The sequence below is a fragment of the Typopeltis vanoorti genome, chromosome 1, assembly GCF_054136105.1.
Source record: "Typopeltis vanoorti isolate ZY-2024b chromosome 1, IOZ_Tvanoo_1.0, whole genome shotgun sequence".
In the NCBI taxonomy this organism is placed as follows: Eukaryota; Metazoa; Arthropoda; class Arachnida; order Uropygi; family Thelyphonidae; genus Typopeltis; species Typopeltis vanoorti.
Window position 1 is genome coordinate 38715914 of NC_143549.1, and position 18805 is coordinate 38734718.

General features: G+C 35.3%; 1 protein-coding gene across 1 annotated transcript in view; it reads right to left on the reverse strand.

The window, feature by feature from the left end:
• Prp18 (pre-mRNA processing factor 18) overlaps positions 1-18805 on the reverse strand; it is a 118708-nt gene that overhangs the window by 10632 nt on the left and 89271 nt on the right. The window contains exons 7-8 of the mRNA XM_090415762.1: positions 13299-13416; positions 5196-5233 (exon numbers count right to left, since the gene is read on the reverse strand). Coding sequence (XP_090271888.1) covers positions 5196-5233; positions 13299-13416 — 156 coding nt within the window. The remainder of the gene's footprint in view (positions 1-5195; positions 5234-13298; positions 13417-18805) is intronic.

Below are 18805 nucleotides of genomic sequence, written 5' to 3' on the forward strand. Positions count from 1 at the left end.
TCGGTAATAAAAAGACCAAAACTATAAAAATAGGTAGGAACACAGAAAACTTCAGCTGCATTCTGAATGGTCATCTATAGAACAAGTAAAATATTTCAGCTATTTAGGCATAGTTTTTAGTGATGATGGTAGTTTAAATCTGGAAATAGACTAAAGAATAAGCAAGCTGGTATGGTGGGCAGCCAGCTGAATAAATTTATATGGAATAAGAGAGAAATTAGCCAAAACACCAAACTAGCAGTATACAAGACTGCTCAAATCAGTTTTAAGTTATAGATCTCTGAGTTGGCTATTAAATTAGTTTAAGGAATTTGCAACGTATACTGGAATATTAATTAAAAGAAACTTTAATAAACACCTCCCATATTTCGGCAATGTCACATTGCCATCTTCATGGAAACATATTGTACAATTATGACACGTGCACACAGGCACTACAAAAAGCAAATGAGGCAGAAGAGAGAAAGCTACTGTTGTTCCTAGAGTCTTAAAGGTATCTCCTAACGGGCTATATCGGTTTGTCTTGGCTGTTGGGCTGAAGTTCTCAAGATGCAAGCTTCCCAAATTTGGGGCAGTCTTATGCACCAAATTTGTTCAGATTTGGAAAGTTTTTTAGAGCTGAGGTTGATTCCATGAACAATCTTTCATATTTAAATTTGCTGCAGTGTATTAACTTTCTTCCAACGTATTCTGTGGCTGGTATCCAAAGCATGGCCTGCAAGCCCAGGTGGCTGTACTGGTGAAACCGGATTTAGTCTCTATGTTCCGATATCCTGACATTTGCTGTCCTGCCTATTTGACCAAAGTAGGACAGTTTACAGCTGCAAGGGAACCTGGTATATCCCAGGTAGGTCTAGTGGAAGTGGCTGGTGGAGCGGATAAGGGATGCCAATTTCTTATATGGCTTGTAACAAGAAGTCAGATCATATTTTTTTAAGATTTTAGTTAACTTTTCAGAGGTGTCCCGGATATAGGGAATGGAGATGGATTTAGTGTAATCTTTGTTATGAAGTGTGTGTGTGGGGGGGGGGGGGTTGTGATTAACTGGTTTTAATATTTTCTGGGTTTTTGGAGGATTGTAGCGATTGGCTAAGAAAGTATTAAGGATGTGGTTTAGTTCAGTGGTTAGGGCATTGTCATCTGAACAGATTAATTTTGCCATGTTAAGTGAAAAATAAACTTTCAACATCTTTCTCTAAATCCAGAGTAATTTAATAAAAAGGTGGCACACCTTTTGGCAACTCCTATAGGTAAAGATGACCTCACTATTGCTTCTGCCTGGTATCTCCACTTCTGGGCCTGGCTCCCACTGAGGAGACCTCAATAAAGGTCGAAACTAGTCTGGGTAGTGGCCCTTCCCTTAATGCATAACATTATACATATCCGTAAGGAGATGTGATTTGCATTATGGGAGATAGTGAGATAGGAGTGATAGTATCTTGATCCACCTTTGCTACGAGTTGCCTGGTGTTGTACTACCTTACCCCAGTCCTGAAGATATTTTCAGGCGTAAACTTTGTTTGCTCACACTTGGATAAAGGATTAAACTAAATTTATTATAGTCTAACCAAGTGAAAAATAAACTTTCAACATGTTATATAGTATTTTTATAATTCCATATTGTTGTGGGCGAGGGGGGGAATTGTTGGTGAATGTATCTGCCTGTATGGGTAGTTTTCTGTAAACAGAGAAATGGAAGGATCCATTAGGCTGGCAAGTGATTTGAGTGTCTAGGAAAGGTAACTGTTGTTTTCCTCTTTTTCCAAGGTGAACTGGATTCTGGGGGTGTTGGTTGGTTAAGTGTGTTAAGAAGGAGTGGAGTATATCTGAGCCATGTGGCCAAATAGCAAACAATAGCAACGTAACAAAGCCAAACAGTGGGTTTTTGTGATGCTGATAATTAAGGCTTTCTCTTCAAAAGTCTCCATAAAGAAGTTGGCCAGGTGTGGGGAGAGTGGTGAACCTATGGCTGTCCCCTCTATATGTTTGTAGAATTTCCCTTGCCAAACGAAATAGCCTGAGTTCATTGTGAACTGAAATAGGGCTGAGATATTGGGAGGAAATTTGGGTTGGATGAGCTCTAAGGTTTCCTTGAGTGGACATTTGTGAATAGGGAGGAGACGTCAAAACTGACCATTATATTGGAGTGAGTGGTTTTCTATACTGACTTTGAAGTGGGTTGAGTTTTTTTATGAGTGATGGTGTGTTGCCAGTATAGTGTGTAAGCGCTTTGGCTAAATGTTTGGCTAATTTGTATGTGGGGGAATCAATGCTATGGGACTTAATGGTACATTTTGTTTAAGTATTTTTGGAAGTCCATATATATATATATATATATATTTTTTTTTGGGTGGGGGGGGGGGTTAGAGTTAAAAGGTTTTAGTTTGTTGGTAACTTCCACAGACCAAGAAGTGACCTTCTTAAGGTTGTGTTTTAATTTCTTATTGTGTTCTAATTTGGGAGCTGGTGGGATTATACTCAATAGGGAGGTAGGTATCCTGATCTAACAATAAAGCATTAAGCTTACCTGTGTAATCGGTTTGGTTGAGAACCACAGTGGCATTTTTCTTATCCACTTTAGTGATTACTATTTCTTTGTTTTTCTTCATTTCTTGTAGAGCTTTATATTCTCTTTTGGATAGGTTGGTTTTCGGTGGTTTTGCTTTGTTGAGAACACTTGCTATAGCCAGTCTGATATTGTTGGCGATATGGTTTGGAAGGTTGTGGATACCACGTTCTATCTGAATCATTATTTCTTCGGCCGGTATTTTCTTAGGAGTTATTACAAAATTGTGGCCAAGTGCCAGTGCGGTGAGTGCCTCAGGCTTCAAAGTAATGGAAGAAAGGTTGATTACAGTGTTGAGATTCGGAGGTAAAGTCCTTTTTCAAGTTTTCAAATTTTTTAAATGTGCCGACTTTGTATCATTTCAAATTCTTTTGCTGTCGAGACGTTGTAGAGAATTGTCCAAAGGTCGTGGTTCAGCATGTTGGAAAGCTCCTTCTCCAGCGCCTGAATAGCTTTGTTTCTATATCAGCCAGGAGAACACACACAGCAGTAATTTGTTCTCGTAGTAGAGCGAAACTAGTGCAGTTATAAATACGGAGAGCATTCTATGAAGAGAAACAGTGTTTACATTTTACACAATTTGGGATTACCTCATTATCCCGGCAGTGTTTTAAGACGGTCAAACGATTTAGTTGTCTCCATATCTTCAGTTTTCGTTTTCCATATTGGCGATCCTTGCATGCAATAGAATCTCCATGGATGACAGTAATTCTTATAGATAGGCTTATATGTTGGTAACAATGACTATTAAATTAAGAGAAACTTTAATAAATACCTCCTATATTTCGGCAATGTCACATTGCTAGCTTCATGGGAACATATTGTACAACTATGACACGTGCCCACAGGCACTACAAAAAGCAAATAAGGCAGAAGAGAGAAAGCTACTGTTGTTCCTAGAGTCCTAAAGGTATCCCTAGCGGGCTATATTGAGTTGTCTTGGCTGTTGGGCTGAAGTTCTCAGGATGCAAGCTTCCCAAATTTGGGGCGGTCTCATGCACCCAAATTTGTTGAGGTTTGGAAAGTTTTTTTTAGAGCTGAGGCTGATTCCATGAACAATTTTTCACTTTTTCATTAAACTGGTTTCTTCCAACGTATTCTGTGGCGGGTATCCAGAGCATGGTCTGCAAGCCCAGAGTGGCTGTATTGGTGAAACTGGATATAGCCTTTGTGTTCTGATATCCTGACCTGCCTGTTTGGCCAAAGTAGGACAGTTTGCAGCTGCAAGAGACCTGGTATACCCCAGGTAGGTCTAGGGGAAGTGGCTGGTCTTTGTTGGAGTGGATAAGGGATGCCAATTTCTTATATGGTTTGTAACAAGAGGTCAGGTTCATATTTTTTTAAAGTAAAAAAACAAGTCTCCCTTTCCTAGACATTCTAATCACTTGGGTGCATGAGACTGCCCCAAATTTGGGAAGCTTGCATCTTGAGAACTTCAGCCCAACAGCCAAGACAACCCAATCTGCTAGAGGCACCTTTAGGACTCTTAGAACAACAGAAGTTTTCTCGCTTCTGCCTCATTTGCTTTTGGTAGTGCCTGCGTGCACGTGTCATAGTTGTATGTTCCCATACAACTATGACAGTTGTATGGCAACATGACAGTGCCGAAATATAGGAGGTATTTATTAAAGTTTCTCTCATCTTGGTTTTGCTATTTTCTCCAAATTTTTCCCCAAAGTTGGTTGTTTAGATATACATGGACCAAGTTTTCCTTTTTTGTGCAAGTCAGAGATGCCTCCTCTAATAACTCAAAAAATTCCTCTACTTTTTTCTTAATAGGACCTTTTGTGGGACATTCATGGCATAAATAAATATCATTGCCTCATTCTGATATTTGTCCACATCTTTCTACATGAAACTGCCTGCCAATCAAGTTTAACTTCTTGTCTAATGGTGAATACTAAAGCTACTTCTTCCTTTTCCTGATCATTATTGCCTGAATAAAATATCTTTCAGTTGTTATTTAAAAGAATCTCTTTGCTTTGTCTTCTCATCCATATAATTGTTCAGTAACAATTATATTGCTTTATTTCTCAAATTTTGCCAGTTCCACTCCTTTTCTGCTAATACTTTTTACAATGATGGTGAACATCTTTCAATAGCTGACTTTTCACTGTTTATCTCTAGTTCCCTGAGGAAATCAGCTGAGCATTGTTTAATTGGGCAAAAGCCTAGCTTGTATAACATTTCATCACTGTCATTTAGTTTTTAACTAATATGGAATACAATTTGGTAAGACTAAACTTGAAATTGCCAGTCCATCCTTGTTCAGTATTCATGTAGATACTAACAGAATGTACCAACATGACTAAGTGGTGATTGGAGAGGTAAGCAGCACCTCGGTTCTCCGCTTTCCTTAAAAGGCTATGTGGAGATCTTTTCCCAGTTATCTAGCTTTGGCTCTCAAGGGTCAAAACTAGATAACTGGGCTTTGAGATATAGAACTTAGAAACTTTGAGCTATATGACTTGGAATCTGGGTTTATCAGAATTCCATTTCTGCCATATGTACAGAACCACAGAATTATTAATAAAATTACCAGAACATCAGAATTACAATGAGAAAATAAAGAAAACATTATTTCTTCAAAGTAGTAAAGTATATTCCTTTTTTCTTTGAAATACTATACCTGAATAAATTTTCTCTGTGTCTCATCATTTAATACATCTAAAAACAGTCAAGGAAATAGTCTGAATTCAACATTAATCAATTTCAACTGTGCAAGCTGATATATATGCACATATATAGACAGTTTTAAAACAGATATGGGCATATAGCTTCTATGCTTCAGGGTTCAATATGTATGCATATTTTAAACAAAGATATACATATATTTGTTTAAACTTCAATGAACTTCAAATAATGCATGTTTGAATATTCTCAAAAATATTTATACCAACTAAAAATTTGGTTACAGGACAATTAAGAGGAAGGTAAAGCTTATCCCACACATGGTAAATATATATAGCTGCTTCAAAGATATTCTTAACTAAAGACTTCAGGGCTTATTTAGCTTTTGTGTCTTACTCATTTACTTTATTTAAAATCCATTCACCATTAGCAAAACTTATTGTACAGTAATTAGCATTCAGGCATCAGACAAACAAACAGCAATCTTCATGTTTGTAATAACTTATGTAGACAGTTTGAAATTTTTTTATAATTACAAAAAATCCAAATTCAATACATAAAATAGTCCAGCTTAAATATAAGACAAATGATTCAATTGAAGAAATGCTTAAAATTCTGCATAATTATCGCAGAAAGAAGCAGAACAACACTGATATAATAGCAACATTTTAGGAAATTTTGCATCAATATATACTGGATGAGCTAAACTACTGTTTAATTCTTTGTATAGAAATTTCATACAATTATTGCAAAAAATACATATTATTATGATTTACTTATGTGCATTTTTTAAAATATTATATATACCAATTGAAATTTCATTAATGATATTTAAGTTTTGTTATAGGGATGCTTAAGGGTCAAAGCTGTATAACTGGGAGGAGATCTCCAATTAACCTTTTAAGGAATGTGGAGAATCAACTGGGGCTTCTGACCTAATGTCCATTCTTCACCTTCTCGTGGTGTTAGGTATCTACCTGGATACTGAATGAACAAGGATGGGCTGGCAATTTGGGATTTAGCCAACCAAATTGTATTCTTATTGGCTTAAACCACAATGTAAAATGATGGTACAATATGACAGAATTTCATGCTGGCTGGGGCGTCGCCTGGTTAAACAAAGTTCCTGTTGTTTTCGTCAGAGAACCAGGGTGAACAGCAAAAAAGTCAGCTACAAAGCAAGTATTGGGTTGGGAAGTTGGACACTTTCCAACTCAATACTTGTTTTATGGTGTGGCATCAGTTATTTGCTAATAGGCCCTGCTCATTCTCGTGTATAGGAAAATACACAAATAATCTTTCCTGTTTAAATCCATTATCATCAAAGAATATCACTTACTAATCAATTATAAGAAGTTATCTAATCTATAATCTATTAATAAAAAATGCACTTCATTTTTAGCATTAACAATTATGTAATAAAATGTGTGAGAGAGAGAGAATTTGCAGAAATATGTAATAATTAGGCATGCTGGGGAGTAGAGTCTGAGAAAGATTGATGTTGGAAGACAAAGCAAATGTGTGAGCTGAAAAAAGAGATGGCTGTGATGTGAGCAGAGCATTTTGGATCTGAAGATCAATTATGTAATAAAATAGCTGATTGTTTATTATATAGTTATTTATATGTGCTAAATAAAGTGTGTGAGAGAGAGAGAGAGATGGATGAGAAAGAGAGGAGTGGCTGAGAGAAAGCATAGAGGGGTCATATCTGAGAAATGGAACTTGTTATAGACCAAGAATGAAGTCATGTTTGTATATGAATGGCAGAAGTATCAGAAATAAGGGAGACAAAATTTTGTAAAAATATGTAATAATTAGGCATGCCAGGGAGTGTGAAATGATGAATGAGTCAAAAGGCAAAATTCAAATGAGAGAGCAAACGAAATGATGATTAATACGAGATAGTGCTAAGCTGAATGTGAGCAAGAATGAAAAATAGCGATAGTGGTGTGTGAGAGAGGTTAAGAGAGTATGAGAAAGGAGAGATATAAAAGAAATAGCAAAAAAAAAAAAAAAAGACTTCAGAACAACATTTGAAAATTCAAGATTTTGAGAAAAAAACTGAGTGTTGTTATGGTATGAGAAGAGAGCTGTGATTACAAACAAGTGTATCCCTAGAATACTATTTGTGCACATATACATCTACATGTATGGGGGGGGGGGGGATTTTGATGGTCAAAAAGATTAATAGATGAAAGATGGATTGCACTTATATGGTTATAGTATCAGGCACTAGGAAAAACCACTGTTCAGCAAAGGAGTAAATGTGAATTGTCAAGGAAACTAGATATGTCTGAATGGGTTCATGAAAGTGTGATTTTGTGCATTAAATTAAGTGGTAAAAATTGTGGGTGTAATGAAAGAGGAAAATAATAACTTGTCAGAGGTGATTCCAGGAAATGCAGACCTACTTTTTGAAATAGGAAAGGGGCTTTAGTTCAAGATTCATATGTCTGATAGTCAGTTGTTATGTGTATACCTTAATGCCAGAAATATCAAGAATACTTAGAAGTATTCTTGATTCTAAGTGAAGAGTTCTTAGCAGTAGCAGATATAGTGAAACGAAAAATTACAAGCATTGGTGAGACCTGGCTGATAGAGAATACTGTTCCAAAAACAGAATTTGGTGGATTCAGCTTATTTTGGGAGGAGACAACTGATTGGGGAGGGGAGGAGAAAGAAGTGTACTAATGATTGTAGAGGAATTAAATCCAACCAGAGTAGAAATCTTCAATTATGGTAGTATGAGTAACAGAAGGAATGTTTCTGAGGCTGTTTGGTGTGAGATAAAGGTCAAAATGCACAACTGGGTGCTGTTATAGATCAGCATTCTCTGAAGAATGCCTGTGAATTGCATAGACAGATAAATTGTTATGAATACGAGGAGAATTATTACTATGAGTGATTCAACTATGGGGACAGAGACTGGAAGGCAGAGAAAACATAAAGACAAAGGGAAATGAAATTGTAGAATCAGTCAAAGATAATCACCTTAAGCAGCATATGACAGGGAGTATTGAAGCTAGTAATAGCACTTAACTAAGAAATCTGTCCATAAATGAGTTGACCATTATGACTCCAAATGATAAAAGTGATCGTGCAGTTTACTAGGGAGGCAACAATGTATGCAAGAGCTAGAAGTAAGATCAGTATATGTGAAACTATAAGGTAAGTGGTTATAATAAACTGAGAAGGCAGCTTGAGGTGCCTTGGTATGAGAAACCATGTGGTAGAAGAATGAACAGTATATGGGAATTAGTTAAAGGGTTAGATGTAGCTTGATGGAAGCTATATCTAACTACATCCTCAGAGTTAGGAAAACTAGTTGCGTGGAAGCTAACTGGATGTAAGAGCTGAAAAAGAAAACATTGTGAGAAGAGTGATGATGAGACTTTGAAGTGCTATAAAGAGTAGTCCAGAAGAGTGATATTCAGAGTGAGAAAGGTGAAATCATGAAATAAAGTTAGCCAAATAGGTGAAAGGAAATCTGAAAAAAAAGTATCCCTATGTAGCAACCAAAAGGAAGAACTAGTGAAGAACTTTAGTGAATGCAAATGGTTGAAAAGTGTCCGATAAAATACCTGAGATTTAGGTAATTACTAGGAAAGCAGACTCAGCTCTTTGGATGCTGGGAAAAACTGGATTAAAGAACAGAGATGGGGAGATAAAAATCAGAAGTACTAAATATTAGTATGTGTGTGTGTGTGCATGTGTGTATATGAGCTTGACTCAAATACAGCAGATGGATTAAATGGGATATCAGCATAGGTGTTGAAGGAATGTGCAAAACAATTCCTAATGAGTGGAAGGAGTTGATACACAAAGATTGAGTGCAAGACTAATGCAACAAATTATAGACAGTATCTCAAAATGATAAGTTAATTTAGTTAACTTGTCAAGATTCATTTTACAATGGTGTCAAATCAAAATAATATAGAAAATTGGATGTATAAATGTTCTTTGAATGTAAATTAACTACTTTGTGAACTATATTAGATATTACCTGTGTAACTATAGTGTGTAAAAATAGAGGAAAGGGATTATGCCTTATTAATACAGTGAGTCAGCAAAAAAATATAAAAGAAAGGTTTGCAACAGCTTGCAAACAAATTAAGTACCTAAATCAAACACTTTCGGCAAGAGAGAACCCAAGTGATGTCATTGTGCTGGGGGGGGGGGGTAATCATGGACACTTTGGAGTAGGAACAAAGAACGAGGAGGATATTTAAGGGGCTGAATGGCAGAGAAAAAGGGGTCTGCTAGGCTTTTCTTTTGGCTGTGCAGGGAGAGAAGAGAATAGGCAATGACTAAGAGCTCTTGGCTGGAGGTTTGGTGGTTCATACCTCGTGACTTTGATGGTTTATTGTTGGACTTTCATTGACGGTAAGTCTCCCTGAAGTTTTCTGGGTAGTTTCAAGGCAAGTCCGCCAATATATCCGATGGATATACGTTGAAGATGAAATCAGTTTCTCCAGTTGCCTACTAGTATAATCAACAGGCAGCCGTCAGCTGTAGAAGAAAGAAGGAAGGATATCGTTTGCTACTCAGGCCAAAACAACTGTGACAGTATACAGAGAACAGAAACGTCCAAGTTAAAGAAATATCCAGATCAAGGCAAAGATTCGAGATGTCCCAATGGAAACTTTGTTCATTGTAAAGGACTATTTATAAAAAACAACTGTGAGTAAGCACATCTTATCAATGTTTACTGGATTGTTGATATGTAAAAATTGTATATATATATATGTCAAGCAAGTGTCTGTGCAAAATTTTGAGTAGAGTATCAGAGTGGCGTAAATGTATATGTTATATTTGCACAAGGTATTTTCTGAAGTTAGCTGTACTAGAGGAAACAGTTATTCCCCATTTCTTGTCTAGTTTGTAATCACAATTTTTTAGTTAGAATAAAGTGTTTTGCTTGAACGGCAACTTGATCTGATCATTGCCAATGCACTATCTTAAAAAAATTACAGACCTGTGTGTGTGTTAATTAGATATTGTCACGACTTGCTATTTGGTTAAGAAAATTCTGACTAGATTTTACCTTTATTCCATTTCTTTAATTTCTCACTCTCTATTATGTTGTCTGACTGGAGCAGTCATAAATCAAATAAATTTGTCAGGCCGAAGAGTGTGAGAAATTGAATATACCGCAATCATATAGCTAGTGTTAACTAGAATTAGTGTCTGCTTTGTTTGCAGTAGGAACAAATGGGAAACAAAATTTAAGATAGAGAAGTTTAGTGAACTAAACATATTGTAAACAAATTTTTCTTTAAACTGGAGTAGTCAATGGAATGATAATATAACGAAATATAAGAACAACAAAGGGCAAACTAAATTAAGTAAAAGTCAATAATAAAAAGGTTAATAGTAATAATCGAAGAACAAATAAAGAAAAATCTTACGATCTTACAGTAGGTCTTGTTTTAGCAATCTACTCATGTTCTATAATAAAGTGGCAGCAGAGTTGAATAAGGGGAATGGATATACCATGACATGTCTGAATTTTGCAAAGGCAATTTAGTAATGTCACACAATAGCCTTCCATTTCACTCGCATAACAGTTAAGGCATTCTCAAACAATTTTTGAGTCATCCACAACTTCTTACTGCTCAGATTATAAACTGGAAGGGTGTGCTTTCTAATGTTTTTAAAAGCTCATGGATTCTCACTGTGCCATATCACAAATGGTTTCAGTTTATATCCAGCCACATTACCCCCTAACAGAATCGTAATACGATCTTTAAGAGCTTTGAAACCAGGCATAGGTTTTTAGATTTTAATGGATGAATATCCGTTCGGGCATTTTTTTTTCCAAAACAAGGAAGTCTCATCCATATTAAATATTTGCTGTATAATTTTCCTCAGTAATAATTTTATCCAATTTCTCTACAAACTCCTTGGCAGTCTTCTCATCGTCACTTGCAGATTCACCATAATTTTCACATCATGCAGCAGAAAATGCTGCTTGGATTTCATGAACCAATTGGAAGAAGCATTGAACTCGTAGTCGTAATCAAGCCCTGCCAATGCTAAGTGCCTTAGCGGTTATGGTCATAGTGCTAAGGGGTATGCAGTTTTGGTTGAGGTCCTCTATCCATGATGCAAGTAGCTTTTCTATATCACCGATAGGACCTTGTTGTTGCTTTGTCACTATCGTCGATTAAATGTAAGCAGATCCTTTCACAGGCTCTACGATTTTATCCTTATTTTTTCAAAATGGTCATCACTGCAGAATGAGACTATCCGAATCATGTGTGATTACATTCAGGGGCTTACCAGCTTCATATTGCTTTATAATTGCCGGCAAAGGTTGGTCGATTGGTAGAGCCTCTGCTACTAATGGCTCAGTTAAGTAAGTTTGAGCGAGGTTAGTAGTTGGAAGGGGACCAATCGCTCGATGCTGTTGGCACACTCTCCCTCGATGAGTCTTTGGACTCCCTGGAGGTGTCTAATAATAATAATAATAACTTGCAACTTCGTTTGAAGATCAATTGCTTGCCTAATTTCTGTGATTCTTCATTAGGTTTTTTGATTAAGTGTGTAGGGCCACGTAGCACAAAATATTGTGAATATTTAATGATAAATAACCTATTTCTCAAACACAAAATCAATATCGATACAAAATAAATAACGGAAAAACTCACGTAAAAAGATTATTTAATAGTATAATTTTCGCCTGTGTGTCACAGGCATCTTCAGTACAATTAAGCTCAAAATTAAACACTAACTGACAATTCCAAAAAGCGCCACCTAAGTAGCTGGTGTAAGATAACTAAAAAGGTCAATAACTTTCCTAAAAAAAAAAAAAAAATTAATACAACAAAAAGTTGGGAAAGATTAGCTGATTTGTAAAGTACTATCTCCCATAAAGGGGATAGACGTAAGCCGTCGGATCTGTTTAAGTTAGGAGAATGAAGTAGAGTTTCACATGTTTCTGTGAAACTCTACTTCATTCTCCTAACTTAAACAGATCCAACGGCTTACGTCTATCCCCTTTATGGGAGATAGTACTTTACAAATCAGCTAATCTTTCCCAACTTTTTGTTGTATTAATTTTTTTTTTTTTTTTTTTTTTTTTTTTTTTTTTTTTTAAGGAAAGTTATTGACCTTTTTAGTTATCTTACACCAGCTACTTAGGTGGCACTTTTTGGAATTGTCAGTTAGTGTTTAATTTTGAGCTTAATTGTACTGAAGATGCCTGTGACACACAGGCGAAAATTATACTATTAAATAATCTTTTTACGTGAGTTTTTCTGTTATTTATTTTGTATCGATATGGCTACTCACGGTTTACCTCTTTTAAAACAAAATCAATAGAGGAACTGTTGAAGACGTGCCGATTCCCGAGGGAGGTTGCCGTTGAATGCGCTGTTGCCACTAAATAGAAACCTTTTTACTTTACGCTTGCTTAGTGTTCCTAAATAGAAACCTTTTTACTTTACGCTTGCTTGCATCTTGTTCGAAGAATTTTCGAAGTATAGTCAAAAATGTTATTCCCTTATGGGATCACAGACACATCTTCGAACGTACATAAGTTAAGGCATGACTATTATATTAATGGGAATTTGTTGAAAGTAGTCAACAAAATTACTGTTCTTAGGAGTAATTGCAGATTGTGAAAGGTTAGGAATCATACCACTAAGGTGGTCAAAGTCAACACACTGGTTAACAGCATTAAAGGAAATACTAACGTGAGAATACCAAAGTTATTTTCTCACTGTACAAGGCTTTGATAAGACCACATCTGGATTAGTGTGCATGGATATGATCACCTGGGTTCCAAGGAGATGGGGTGGGAGAACAGTTAACTAAAATGAAAACTGGACACTGGAATTGTGCATTAGAACAAATTCAATGAATGCAGGTTGAGGAGAGAGTAATAGAAACATTAATTAAAGTTAGTAAGTGGGGGGAAGGGTCTAAGAGTATAGACAAAAACGAGATTTTGCCATTTATGGATGATGGAGGTGGAATTCTGGGTCATCCCTCTAAGGGTGTTGTTATCTGCTGGATTGATAATACAGCAGATAATTGATCATACCATTTTATCAATCCTTTTCATGATCAAAACTTTATACCAAAAACAAAAGGATACGTGCTATGTTTCTTGAAAATATTTTCTCTCTTCCTGTTCGAGCATGAATGCCAACCATAGTTACTCCTATAGGCCAAGGTGCATTACCTATAGCCATTTGTAAATATGCATCATTTGCCTGAAAAATAAAACATGGTAAAAATATTAAATTTTAAAAAATTAAAAAGTATTTTTTGTAGTTTTATCAACTAATTCTTTCCATAGGAAGTTAGTGTAGTTCTATTTAAGTTAATAGTATACCAGAAGTTTTTTGACTCATCTACTCCTAGACTCACTGTGAAACAGTTAATCAAAAAACATACTGCACAAATAATAACAGCAATCGAGCAATAAACTACAACACCACACTGACCACGCACAGAACACCTTAATAATCTTTCTTCATATTATTATTTCTAAATATCATTATTATGATCATTACATAGTGGTAGCAATCATGCCTCAATAATGGATCAGTTCTTGAATACTAAAGTGATTCTTCATCTGAGAATAAATATCAACTAAATTGCAAGTGCCCAAGTTTTGAATCAAACAGTATTAACTAACAACACTAGAAAAAGTCACCATCAACATTGCAAAAATTATACCACAACCACCAAAGACAGCCACAAGAATCATTAAGTACTGTAAATGACTGGGGGACATATTATAGGAAGAAAAGCATATAACATAAATGAACTCACCGAAAACTGTTTTTTTTTGTTCGTCACTTTCAGAATATATAAGTACAAATCAAGATAAGTGAACATGTCTCTGCTGTGGGTAAAATAATTTTTCTGAGAGTTTTTTTTTTTTTTGTTCACTTCTGAAATATGGTGTACAATTTGTCAAACTTCAGTTCCCTATCCATCAACATCTGCATCTTGAAATCCTCCGTTATCAATTTTCTGCAGTCTGGTTCTACTGATGTAATACATAGCTTATAATATTTTAATCCTCAAGTGCAAAACCACACACTTTGCCACATCATCACCATGAAATTTCCGACATGTACCCTCAAGGGGTGTACAGGATATGATAGTACTGCACGAAAAATTTACATCATTACTAACTTCTTATCTACAATTTTCCTCCAAATCAGTCTGTTACTTTTCAAGACTCCAACATTATCAGATGTTATATTTCTATCATCTAAGGCACTTTATACCGTATCAATCCACCTATACCTTGGTCTTCCTCTGGGTCGTTTTCCTGTCAACCTGGCAGACAACACTTGTTTTGCTAATCTTTCCTCGCCTATTCCATTTAAACTTTGCCACATTAAACTGGTAACCATTTCCTTTATCAGTGTTGCCAGTCAGTTTATTTAAATTACCTATTTAGGATCTCCTGTTTCTTCTTTCCTGTTTTGCATTATCAGTAAACAACTGGATATTCCTTCTCAAATCATTAATGTGTGAATTGAATAGCAACAAACAACCCAGAAGAAAAAAAAAGCCCTGTGGCATACCACTGGTCACCTGCCTTCTTCTATTACATTCTACTCCACTGTATGCTACACTTTGTGTTTGTTCCATTAGTTACCTTCTTATCCATCCTAATTTGCTCCATATCAACTATTATTTAATTATAAGATAATAACTTCCTAAAGCATAAGACCTGTTCTTCACAAATTCTGAATTTCACCTCTGCCCACTTCTCATGAGATTTGGTTGTCTTGGTCGTTGGGCTAAATTAGCCCACCAGAGGGCACCATTAGGACTTTAGGAACAATATTAGTTTCTTGCTTTCTTCCTCATTTGCTTTTGTTAGTGCCTGCGTGCATATACCATATCTTTATGTTCCCGAAGACGGCAACGTGACGTTGCTGAAATATAGAAGTTATTCATTAAAGTTACCTTTAATTAATATACTTTTTATGCATTGTTAATTCCGTAAACTAATTACCAGTTATGTTTGACCAACATATAAGCCTTGCTACTAGAAAGAGATTACAAAATATTTTGTTTATGTTTTGATAAACTGTGAACCACACTGTAAGGAATGCTGAGGTTTACTAATATTAGTATTAAAACAATAAATGAAAAATGTCATCTAAATGCAAACTTTTGACATCTTTTTCAACTAAAAAAATAGAAAATTACTTACAATTGAGGAAAAAATGACAGTGATTTGACACACCAAATCAGGTGAGAGTCATGATGTGTGTAAAGCATTAAAGTCAATGCCTTCTACAATTTCAACAATAGTCGTAACTGATACAGATAAGATAGAGCATTCAATATGCAAGCATCAAGAATACCATATTCAAGGAGTGAAATAATGGCAAATATGAAAATTTATTAGCACTGTGGATATGAACAAAACAACATTTCTGTAACTCCAAATGACCCTCAACCAAGCACCCATCTCATTAAAGTTTTGCCATTATACAGTATTTTTACTTTAATTTATAACTTACTGTTTTATGTTATTTATAAACATTATTTATGTAAAAGAATTATAAAATGATCATAATTCTTTATAAACCTAGCAAAATAATTAACTTCTAGAAGTCAGTTTTTGTGCTGAAGGACCCAATCTCATTATTTAAATACAATATAAATTTACCTCAATTTACAAACAATTCACTTTATGAACAATTGGGCTGAGAACCTTAGCCCTTCATAAAATGAGGCCTTTTTGCTTAAAGATATACATGTTATCTCAAATATGATATATACTACTCAGACTAATGATCGAATTATTTCAAACTCAAATGGGATGTCCTTAAATCTGTGAAGAACATCCTGATAAGAAAAGTGAACATATGTATTTCTAATGTCAGAACTTTGAATTGTATGAATCACTGGCAAAAATAAATCAGGATATTCTTAGACTTTCTGAAACATGAATAGAAGAAAAAATTACAGAAACAAGCAGTTATATTTTACATACTGCTGGGGAAAATCATGGTCAAGGAGGAGTTGGAACATGGTCCATAAAAGATGGAAAAATAATATTATCGACCCCCAGTCATTCGGATGGAGAAATGAACAATTTCTATGAAGATCTCTCTCCAACATTCTCGGAAATAGTAATGGATGATTACAATTTAACTACAGAGTAGGCAAGAAAAAACAGGGAGAAAGTGTTTTAGGTGTGTAAGGTATGAACCAAAGAAATGAGAGGGGAAAAAGACTTATTAAATTGCAGAAAGCGAGGGATTGTATATAGGATATACTTTCTTTAAAAAGTGAACTAAGTGAAAATAATTATATTATGGTAAACCATTGGGAAATACTAGATGTATCTGTTATTATCATCATCATCATCATCATAAAATTACTGACAGGTACCCTCAACGGGTGTACAGGATAGATAGCACTGCATGAAAAACTTACACCATTAATAACTTCCTATCTACAATTTTCCTCCAAATCAATCTGTTACCTGTCAAGACTCTAACATTATCAGATCTTATATTTCTATCTTCTAAGGCACTTTTTACTGTATAAATCCACTTATATCTTGGTCATTCTCTGGGTCTTTTTCCTGCTAGGTTTGCAGGAAACCTGGTAGAGAACACTTGTTTCACCAATCTTAACTCTCCCATTCTGTTTAAGTGACCATACCACCTGATATTAGTTATGACAACACATTCTTGGATGCTAACAATATCAAGTTCTTTCCTAATATCCTCATTTCCAACATGATATTGCCACTGATGCCACCTGTTCATGCCCCTAATCTTTTTCAGGACTCTCATATCTGTGGTCTCTAGTCTTTGGTCAAGTGTTTTATTTCTAACCCAGCTCTCAGATTCATAAGTTAAAATTGGTTGTAACACTGTCTTGTATAGCTAAATTTAGTATTTTGACTAATTCCTCTTATTCCATATAAATTTATTCAGCTCAATTCCTACCATACCAGTTTTGTTGATTCTGTTTCTATTTCCATATTTAATTTACCATCTTCATTAAAAATCATGAATATGTAGCTGAAATGTTTTACTTCCTCTATAGGTTTGTTCCCCATTCATAATGCAGTTGATATTTTCATTGCTTCGGCCTATTTTCATTGTCTTTATCTTGTTATTGCTGACCTTCAAACTAAATCTATTACAACAGTTACTCAATTTAGTCAGGGAATCTTGCAAACTTGCAGTGGTTTTATTTAGACGTATAACATCATTCACATAAAGCAAAGAGCTGAGATTAACATCTCCAATTTTGATATCAGGGTTTAATACCACTTTCCTTCATAATGCCATCCATATAGATAATGAATAACAGAGGGGATAATGTACATCTTTGTGTGACACCAGATATAACATTAAACCATCTTTCTGTACTTCCTTCAATTCTAACTGCTGACTTCTTCTTCTTTCTTCTTCATGTAGCTTCCTCAATGAGAGGGTGAAGCACCATGTCCTTCCACTTCACTCTGTTGGTGGCTTTCCTTTTTGTTTCTGCTTAGCCATGTGATCCTGTCCATGATCTTATATCTTCAAGCCATGTCCTTCGTTTTTTGCCTCTTGATCCTTTTCCCATAATTTTTCCTCCTAAAACTGTTAATATCCTGTCCTGCTGAACCTCTCAGTACATGTCCTGCCAATCTCATCTTTCTCTGGATCATTTCCTGTAATAAAGATCTCTGTGTTCTCATTCTCTGTAGGACATCTATATTTTTCACATGTTCTGTCCATGGGATTTTCAGACTGCTGACTTACAACTCAAATATAGACTAAGAATTGCTTGGTATAATGCCCCATTGACACCATACAACTGTAACATTTCGAATAGCTTTTCTCTTGGCACCTTGTCATATGCCTTTTACAGATCTACAAAACTTAAATACAGATCTGTTATATTCCCATGATTTTTCAACTATTTCTCACAAAGTGAAAACCTGACAGCCTCTATTTGGCTTGAATCCACCTTGTTCTTCACCAAGCTTTCCTTCCACAACCCCCTCTCAAGTATACTTGAATAAATCTTAATAGGAACACTTAGTAGAGAAATACCTCTGTAATTCTCACATTCAGTTCTATTTCCCTTTTTATATATGGGCACTATACAAGCTCTACTCCAAACATCTGGAATTTGTCCCTCTCTCCAGAACTTCTGAACTATTCAGTGCAGCCACTGTAAGACTTTTATACCTCCATAGTTGAGCATTTCTGGTCGAATATCATCTACTCCAGCTGCCTTTTCACATTTCAGGCTTTTTCTACTGTATGGATATGTATTCCTGATTGCATGCCTAATCAGTTTTTTTTTTTTTTTTTTTTAATTTTTTAAATACCAACTGATTATTTCATTTAGGCAATTTTTTGAAGTAATTACTCCATTCATCAAGGATATTTTTTTCTCCAGTTTTCATGTCAACTTTATCATCTCTAATTCCTTTTACAGCACTCTTTCCTCCATTTTTGAGCTTCTCCAACAATCTCTAAAATATTTTGCCACCTTCTTGATATTTATTTTCTATGTTCTTACCAAAGTCTTCCCATGACTTTTGTTTAGCAAGTTTTACAGTGTTTAGCTTTCTTACATTTGATTCTCTAAGCGTACAAGCTGACTTAT